The sequence below is a fragment of the Monodelphis domestica genome, chromosome 5 (assembly GCF_027887165.1).
Source record: "Monodelphis domestica isolate mMonDom1 chromosome 5, mMonDom1.pri, whole genome shotgun sequence".
NCBI lineage: Eukaryota > Metazoa > Chordata > Mammalia > Didelphimorphia > Didelphidae > Monodelphis > Monodelphis domestica.
The window spans coordinates 217,703,832-217,713,623 of record NC_077231.1 but is presented as its reverse complement, the minus strand read 5'-3'; the positions used below and the strand labels follow the sequence as shown (position 1 = coordinate 217,713,623).

The 9,792-nt window shown below is 39.7% G+C and overlaps 1 protein-coding gene across 1 annotated transcript; it reads left to right on the top strand.

The window, feature by feature from the left end:
• Positions 1–706: 706 nt before the first annotated feature.
• LOC100010951 (anionic trypsin-like) lies at positions 707–5,909 on the top strand. The gene is made up of 5 exons (XM_001362438.3): positions 707–805; positions 2,122–2,278; positions 3,976–4,229; positions 4,822–4,958; positions 5,682–5,909. The coding sequence occupies exons 1-5, from the start codon at positions 766–768 to the stop codon at positions 5,832–5,834; spliced, it is 741 nt and encodes a 246-aa protein (XP_001362475.1). The 5' UTR covers positions 707–765; the 3' UTR covers positions 5,835–5,909.
• Positions 5,910–9,792: the final 3,883 nt, after the last annotated feature.

The following is a 9,792-nucleotide window of genomic DNA, read 5'->3' as shown; positions in this document are numbered from 1 at the left end:
TCTTTATCTCCTTCACACTTGCATTTCTATTCCTTGATAACTATTTTTGTTTTTTTTTTTAATCAAAATTTTGATCAAGACAGCTCCTGCATGACATTCACCTGAAACAAATAGGATGAGGGTAGACAAACTGAAATCCCAAGAAGGCCTGGCTATATATTTTTTAATTCCCATCATCCTCATTACTGGCATCCTCATTACCTAGAAATTTAGAATTTGGCCTAGAAGAAGATTCTTCTTCCTCAGGAACAGGGACATAGAGAAGATAGTGTCTCCTGCCTTCAGGGGCTGTGAATCAGAGAAGCTCCTAACATTCCCCATTGATGATATGATTCATGATCAGAGCTCCCCCTCACAAACAAACCAGATAAATCTCTAAGCGAATTTTTCAGACCTTTAAGTAACCCTTCCCACCATCAGCATGACTATCCCCATCACCGACACAAATACTGTTATCCTAACCAAGAAGAATATAGGTCATTAGAAATATTCTTGACTGCTCAATGTGGGGATCTTGCCTATTCTGCTTATGACCTCTCAACAATCTTTACTGGAATCAAGTATTTTATCTATCTACAAAAAATTTTATTATCTTCAAGTCATTAGCTAAAATAGCTAAATACAATATAAAGCTGATGCAAGACCTAGGGAAAGGGAAAGTTGACAGGTGCATGTGTTGAAGGGAAAAGTGACCTTCCCAATTACACACACCAGAAAGGTATAAAGCTGGGAACTTTCCTGAATGTCAGGCACACTTCTGTCAACATGAAGTTCTTACTTATCCTGGCCTTCATAGGAGCAGCTGGTAAGTTCCCTCATGTCTACCTCCTTTGTTATTCCTTTAGAGCCCACGTCCTATTCCTTCCCCTTATTGTATGATTCTGTTCTTCTCTCTCCAGCTATTCTGACTTTCCATTTCTTCTTTTCTATTTGTTTAGCTTCTCCCCTTTTCACTGACCACTCTTTTTATCTGATTCCCTGTCTGTCTTCATTCTCTTCTCTTCACTTAATGTTCAACCATGCCTGAGATAAATCCACAAAACATTTTCTTTAGCTCATGGGTGTATTGAAGTCAGTCTGAATTCAGTTCCTAAGAGTCAGTTATAAATATTTCAGTTTGAGCATTTATGCCCTTGAAATCAGGAACTGCTACAAATAAGAGTTTGGAGGTTTTTTTGTTCATTGATTATCTAAGACTCAAGAAAATGATGGTGTAAATGTTAACAATGCAGACTAAACTTAAAAGTATGTCATGCTTTCTCAATTCTTAATCATTTTCCAATTCACTACTGTTTAAACTGGACCACTAGTTGCAGAGATAAACCAAACTTGGGTGTGAATGAAAGCTTTCCTATAGAATTTCCTTTTGTGAAAGTCCTGATGATACATGGTTTCCTAGAGAAAAAGAAAGCGAATGGGTGGTCTCATACTATTAGCTGGGGAAAATGTCTACAGTAGAAGAATATCAGAAGTTCTTAAATTCCAAACGAGCTGGACCTGGTGAAGAAATTTAAGAGCAATTAAAAACAAACTAAAGTGAGATTGCCTACATATTGGAGAAAAATTTGGAACAAAAAAGAGACAGAAACCCTGCCCAAAATAATAAACAATGAAGAGTAGATATGTATTTTATATATATGGATATTTTGTCCCTCCCAATAGAATATAAGCTCCTTGAGGGCAAGGATTGTTGTCTTTTTTTATCTCTATAGCCTTGCACAGAAGTAGAAGCTTAGTAAGTGCTTACTGATTGATAAATAATTGAAAAATAAAAGATTATTCTAACCTGGTCATGCAATGAAAGTCTGGTTGTTTTTCTACTGTGCTCATCATCACAATAGTCCTTTAGCAAAATCTAGGAAACACAGCCATTGATATCATACTTAGGGTTCAAGGCTCATGAATGTTGAATGGTCCATGAAGATGATCAGGGACAGGGAGAGCAAAGCATGGGGAATGTTAATAATGACTATAATAACAATTATCTTAGTATCATGGTGAAATGGAATCTGGATCTTGGAAGGAAGTGGTAGAAGAGAAATCAGAGAAATCACTCCTAGTGCTCAGGGATTAGAACTTGCTCTTTGCTAAGCTGTTCTCTTTTTCTTTTTCCATCTGAAGTTGCTTTCTTTGATGATGATGACAAGATCGTTGGGGGAGAAACATGCCAGGAGGCTTCTGTCCCTTACCAGGTATCCCTGAATGCTGGTTACCACTTCTGCGGTGGCTCTCTCATCAATGAACAGTGGGTGGTGTCAGCTGCTCACTGCTACATGTCGTAAGTAACAGAACATCCCCAGCTCTAGGCTCCTACATCTATGGAATCTTTTATAAAGGAAAATCTGGGCAAGATCTAAGAGGAAGAGGAGGAACTCTCAGAAATTACCCCTTCTCCTTTTTTTTAACCTTCTAATTTTTACAGAGCTTAGAAAGAGAGTAGACATGGGAGAGGGATTTGTGGCAAAGAAGGAAAAAGGATGATCTATATAGCCAGCTTTCTGTTTCTTGGCCTCTTATGGTCACTAATAGGTTAGCAAGAGTACTTGGGAGAAAAAGCATGGCTCCACACTTCTAAGAGTTAAATGTTCTTTATTTAATAGGTTATAATAGGAACTGTGGAGATTTTTTAACTAAACAAAATCTGTGTCTGTCATTTCCTTTTATTTATTTGGGAAATTTTATTTAATTAATCTAGAATATTTTTCCAGTTATATGATTCATGTCTTTTCCTCCCCTCCTCCCACCCCTTTCCCATAGCCAATGAGCAACTTCACTGGGTTTTACATGTGTCACTGATCAAGACCTATTTCCATATTATTAATATTTGCACTAGGATGATCATTTAGAGTCTACATCCCCAGTCATATCCCCATAGACCCATGTGATCAGGCAGTTGTTTTTCTTCTGTGTTTCTGCTCCCACAGTTCTTGCTCTGGATGTGGATAGTGTTCTTTCTCATAAGTCCTTCAGAATTTTCCTGGATGATTGCACTGCTGCTAGTAGAGAAGTCCATTTCATTCGATTTTACCACAGTGTATCAGTCTCTGTGTACAATGTTCTCTTGGTTCTGCTCCTTTCACTCTGCATCAATTCCTAGAGGTCATTCCAGTTCACATGGAATTTCTCCACTTCATTATTCCTTTGAGCATGATAGTATTCCATCACCAACAGATACCACAATTTGTTCAGCCATTCCCCAATCGAAGGGTATCCCCTCATTTTCCAATTTTTTTTGCCACCACAAAGAGCACGGCTATGAATATGTGCCTGTCATTTCCCCTGAAGTAGGATCAAAGTCTTTGTTGCTAGGTTTGTCAACCTATTTACCTCCCTTCCCTCAAACTAAAAGCATTCTAGTATCTAGAAATTTAGTTGAGGGGGGGCTGAGGTAGATAAAGGAAGATGTCTATAGTATGACCACATGACTACTCATATCAGTGATTGAGGTGTAATGGAGAAAGTAGAAATGGCAGTTGAGGAATTTGAGGAAAGGTGAAGCTTCCTTCAAATAGAATTTTGAAGTAAACCAAGAGCTGAGTTGGGGTTGAAGACTATGAGCCAGGTTCTAAACTTATTGGGATCATAGAGTAACTAGAAAGTTCAGAGATGGCAACAATAAGAATCTGTACAGGATGAAGAGATAAGGCACATCCAGGGAAAAGGTTATCATGACCATTAAATGGGATGGAGGTGGGAGTGGCAACATAAGTATTGGATAAGAGAATGGGCCAACCTGGTGGTGCCACTTCTTTCAGTTGAGTGGAGAAGACCCATATCACCCTCTACCCTGATCAATATTGGGGAATAAGGACAAAGCCCCAGTTGTCTCAAGCTAGTCCCAGCTCTGCTCCCAAGCTTCTAGAGTTGATCAATGATCCATGATCTCCAGAATTATAGGCAAACAGTAAACCCTGGTCAAAGAGAACTCCCTCTAGTAATATTCCTAGCACTGAACAAGATTTTACTTCCTTATAGCCGCATCCAAGTGAGACTCGGAGAACACAACATTGAGGTCACTGAGGGAAATGAACAGTTTATTGATTCTGAAAAGGTCATCCGTCATCCTGGCTATAGCTTCTGGACCCTAGATAACGATATCATGTTGATCAAGCTGAAAACTCCAGTTATCCTTAATGACCATGTGCTTCCCATCTCCCTGCCCAAGGACTGTGCCCCTGCAGGCACTGAGTGTCTTATCTCTGGTTGGGGTAATACCTTGAGCTCTGGAGGTGAGTAGCATTGTCCTGTTCCATACATTGTCCCTTCAACTGGCCCCCTAACCTTTGGTCAGCTTCTCCTTTCTTCCTGTTCTGTATAATAACCTGCCTGTTCTTTGAACCTTGCTGGGTCCCAGGACACGTGTAGTGACTAAACACCATCTCAGAGGAGGTTAGGAACAATTTCCACAGCTGGACCTCCAAGTTCTCTGAAGGATTTTTCTCTCCTCCTGTCTCCAGCCTAATCACAGTCTCACAGAAGAAATAAAATGACTTGCTGGGTCAGGTGTTGAGAAACTCTTTTCCCTTTAATTCATCTGGGAGTATAGGATCACAAATTTGGGGCACAGAAGTTATCTCATCCAGCCACCTCACTTTACAGGTGAGGAAACTGAAGCCCAGATAAATTGCATGAATAATTATAATACAGGAGAATATATGACAATTGCAATGAGAGGCACATAAAGTGATATAGGAACTTTATTAGCTTGAAGCTATTTTCTCTTTTCTGAGCTAAGGTTTTCTTCCTCTCCAGCTCTCAGGATTTGGAATTTGGATTGTCTTTGTGACCCCTTCTTCTCCCATTCTCCTATGTTCTTTACAGCTGATTACCCTGACCTGCTGCAATGTTTGCAGGCACCTCTTCTGTCTGATGCTGAATGCCGGGCCTCTTACCCTGGGGAAATCACTGACAACATGGTCTGTGCTGGTTTCCTAGAGGGTGGCAAGGATTCTTGCCAGGTAAGGCCCTGATTGTTTAGATATCTGTCAAGGCCAAAGGCACCTATAGGAGAACAGGACTCTGGGAACCATCAAAGCCTTTGGAATTAAATAGGAGATCTACATTCCTGTTCAGGACTCTATTCTCTAGATTAAGGGTTCTTAATATGGGATCCATGGATCCCCAAAAGGTCTGTAGAGAGTTTTCAAGGAGGTCCATGAATTTGGATGAAAAAAATATATCTTTATTTTCACTAGTTTCTAACTTTAGTTTCTAAATTTAGGATTTTCTTCAATTATAAATGTAAGCAACAACCATTTTTCTGAAAAGGGGTCCAGAGACTTCATTAAATTTCCAAAGGTGTCTGTGACAAAGTTAAGAATTTTTCCCAAAGAGCAACCCCAAATCTGCAAGCCCCCAAACCCAATCCCAAACCCCCAAATTCCCCCAAAAGACTAAGAAAATTCTCAGTAAAAGGCTTCTGGGGACTTGGAGCTTTGGCTCATATCATCGGAGCTAAAGTTATGAAGAGATACTATAGGTTAGAGGAATAGTCCTAGGATATGGAGGGATGGGAATGGTTTGGGAAGAGGATATTGTGGAAGGACTTTGTGTACCAGCTAGTCTACTAGACTAAGGCAAATATGATGTTCTTCCCATGATTCCAACTTTCATATGAAGGCCTGAGCATTAGTCCTTTTCCTAACTCCCTTTCCTCATTAATTCTTGCTCTACATTTCTAGGGTGACTCAGGTGGTCCTGTGGCCTGTAATGGTGAACTCCAGGGTATTGTCTCTTGGGGTTATGGCTGTGCTCAGAAGGGTAGGCCTGGTGTCTACACCAAGGTCTGCAACTTTGTGAACTGGATCGAGGAAACTATTGCCGCCAACAGCTAAACTCTTCCTTTCCCCTGTCTCTTGTTGTGGATTATTGACACTCTATCAATAAATATATTATCCTTTTGCTGCCTGTGCCTTCTGTCTTGGTGCCTTAATGTCTGTGCTTGGATCCCCCACTTTCTCTCTTAGATCACATAGTGGGTAATTATGGGTCAAGACAATACTGCCAGAGGGCAAGTGATCTTTCTCCTCTACTATCTTGCTTCCAGACCCAGATGGGAATCTCCTAGGTCCTAAGGGAGTTCTACTATCAAAGATTCTTACCCTTAGTAATAAAATCAATAGTAATTTTATTCATGTTGGTTGTAACTATGAACTCATAAATTAGTCAATAATGATCCCTAGCTACTGGGATATCATAGCATTATGATTCCTGCCAGATATCAGGCACAAAAAAAGGAGATTTCCATTTAAGGATGAGTGGAGAAAATCTTCAGAGGCTCTGAGAAGCTAAAAGACCTCATTCTCTGTCCTTTAATGGTATCATCTAATACCTTCTTTTCTTAACTCTTATCTTCCTTCTTAGAATCAATATTATGTTTATTGGTTCCAAGGCAGAAGAGTGGTAAGGGCTAGACAATAAGGATAAGTGACTTGGCCTCTCTTATTTGCATTTGTCTCTGTATCACCTTGGTTATGCCAGAGCCCAAGATCCTAAAACAGGAAAATTCTGCTGTGTACTCTGAAGCCCTCTTTATGGATAATGTAGCCCTGACTTCAAGAGAGTTCTTCCAATTTCTTTCTAGTGACTGGCATATCCAAATATTTCTGGGGTCTGCTTACCATAGATTTGTATAATTGAAAAAAGATGACTGCTAATGTTGTCCTAGCCACAAGGAACTAGGTTATGGTTCTAGGCAGGGCAAGTTTCCTAGAACTGCTCTGTGTGCTCCTTTGCTTCTCAGAGACCAGATGGACATCTGGAACTTGGTCAGTCAGCAAAGTTGATCAGTATGTAGATCTTGATACTGTGATGCTGTGCGTGTGTGTGTGTGTGTGTGTGTGTGTGTGTGTGTGTGTGTGTGTGTAGACATATGTAAACTACTCATGGTTTGCATATTATCAAGTAATCTGTAGTTAACAGAGAGAAGCTGTTTTCTGTTCTTTGAGAGCCAAATCTCAACTAATTCATGCTGAACATTTGGCACGAGGCTCAACTAAAACAGATTATGCCATAAGCATTCATAGATTACATGGGAAGGAACACAAAAATAAACCCCAAATGGAGCAAGTTTGTTAGTGTTCTATAACCAGTTGTCCTTGTCAATAATAACAGTGGAAATATTATGTTTGAATATTAATAACTCAGGACTCTGTATATCTCAGTGAAAGGAAGACAGAACACTTAACAAAACAAACCTGGGAAGAACAATGATAGTAGGTCTGGAATAGAGCTGAGACACCAAGGTAAAGTTGAAAGAGCTTTAGGCTCAGATTCAGGATTATTAGTTTGAATCCTGTTTCTGACACTTGTTAGCCATGATACTCTGGGCAAACCTGCTGGGAGCCATCAGGCCACGATGCCTTGACAGAGTCACAAGTTAAGGAGGCCACAGAGTGGCCCTTGGCAAGATGATTGCCCACTCAGTTTCCCTTACATGATCTCTCTCATCAATGTCCCTTAATGGAATTGACATGATTACTATTCCCCTTAGTCTCCGAAGGAATAATGCAAGAGCAAAATACCTGTACCCTAATTCTCTAAAACATCACCAAAAGATCAGACCCTCAAATCCAACACAAAAAGGCTATCATGGGTTACCTTTTTCTTTTGTGTCTAAATCTACCATCCGTACATTGGGAAACCACAGACTGCAATTTTTTAGTCAACTGTGACTTTCTTTTCTCTCTTTTACTCCCCTTTTCTGAAAACTGTTTAATTATTTCAGTGAATAGCTTTCTTTCTTTCAATTCACTTTCAATTCACCATGGCGGCCCTTTTCTTCTCCTAACTTTTCCTGTTCTGAACTGCTCCTCTTATATTGGGAGCCTGCTCCTCTTATATTGGGAGCCCTGGATTACTCCCCCTCAAAACCCTGCTCCATCCACAGTGGGGCCCAGAACCTCTTCTGGGGGAAGAACCTGATCTGTTAGAAATTTATGGGGCTTTGGGGAAGGTTGCTGGGGGCCATCAGTCCACGATGCCTTGACAGAGTCATTGTCTAAATTTGAACTGTGTTCCCAGACCCCTCAGTCTCAATGATATGATTGTTGAATTGTCTTCTAAGAACTACTGATTAATTATTCCATTTTATTAAAAGCAATACATAATTTTCCTTGATTGTTTGTAAGCTCAAAACTTCTCGCAGGGTAATGAGAAAATTAAGCCACCTGTGATGAAATAATTTATCTTGTGTGCAACCTTTATTCTATCGATAATCACAATGCAAGAATATAGAATCTTAATCAAGTGATTTGTTAAAAGTTGATGCATCACTTTTCTAATTATCTCTTTGATTTTGTGTGTCTGCATGCCAAGAGAATGGGTATAAAAATAAAGATCAGACATTGGGAAAGTGGAGCAGCTATCAGATGTAAAGCAATCCCATGGCTGTTATGATTAAGCTGTCTTCCGTTTGTTATTTTTTGTTGACTGATCGTTCGCCACTAGTCAGGATACCCTGGAGTCTTGGGCAAGGGTGGACTTTGCCCATGACAGAAGGGGACTTGCCTAGCTGGGAATGTCCCTGTTCGGGTGCCAGAAATACCACAGGCAAGGTCCAGCCTCACTTGTGACTCCAGGGGTTCCCAACAGGTGGAAAACAATCAGTCAAGAAAAAACAAATGGAAGACAGCTGTATCTTTATGGCCATGGGAATGCTTTGCATCTGATAGCTGCTCTGCCATCTTCAGGCCTGGTGTTAATTTTTATACCCATTTTCTTGGCACACAGATACATTACCCAACACACATGTTCAAAGAGAGATAATTAGAAAACTTATATGTTAACATTTAACAAACCACTTGATTAACATTCTATATTCTTATATTGCGATTACAGACAGCATACAAGATAAATGATTTTGTCACCGGTGGCTTAATTTTCTCATTACCCTGTGAGAAGTTTTGAGCTTATAAATAATCAAGGAAAATAATTTATTGCTTTAATAAAATGGAATAATTAATCAACAGTTCTTAAAGACAATTCAACAATTGTATCATTGAGGTTGAGGGGGTAGTACTGGGAACACAATTCAGATTTAATATTAGACTGGTCATTTTTCAGGGTTTACTAGGGAGTTTCCCATTGGCAAGTTACTGGTTTGTGAAGTTGAGTCATTGAGGCATATTGTAGCTTGATGTACTTGTATGTTTTGTATGGGCCTTTATGATTGATTTGTGTGTTGGCTTCATGAGAATAAGTTTCTCTGAGTGGGAAAGTTCTGGGCTTGGCCTATAGCTGCAGTTTCACTGGGGATTATAAGTATAAGTAAAAGGTAACCCATGATAGCCTTTTTGTGTTGGATTTGAGGGTCTGATCTTTTGGTGATGTTTTAGAGAATTAGGTTACAGGTATTTTGCATTATTCCTTTGGAGACTAGGGGGAAATAGAAATCATGTCAATTCCATAGGTAAGGGACATTGATGAGAGAGATCATGTAAGGGGGACTGAGTGGGCAATCACATCTTGCCAAGGGCCACTCTGTGGCCTCCTTAGCTACCACTTGTGACTCTGTCAAGGCATCGTGGCCTGATGGCTCCCAGAAAAGGCCCCCATTCTTTGCATTTTTTTCATTATTTTCCTGAATATCCTTGATCTTTTGTTCTTCCAAATGAACTTTGTTATGTTTTTTTTTCTAATTCAGTAAAAAAAAAGTTTTTTGGTAGTTCAATGGGTAGGGCACTTAATAAGTAAATAAGTTTGGGTAGGATGGTCATTTTTATTATGTTAGCTTGTCCTACCCATGAGCAGTTGATGTTTTTCCAATTGTTTAGATCTAGTTTTAATTGTGAG

Bases quoted from the DNA above. Each gene is read 5' to 3' on its own strand.
- LOC100010951 (XM_001362438.3), top strand. From the start codon at position 766: ATGAAGTTCTTACTTATCCTGGCCTTCATAGGAGCAGCTG. The intron at 806-2,121 runs GTAAGTTCCCTC...TTCCATCTGAAG, and splicing joins GGCCTTCATAGGAGCAGCTG to TTGCTTTCTTTGATGATGAT. The intron at 4,230-4,821 runs GTGAGTAGCATT...TGTTCTTTACAG, and splicing joins TAATACCTTGAGCTCTGGAG to CTGATTACCCTGACCTGCTG.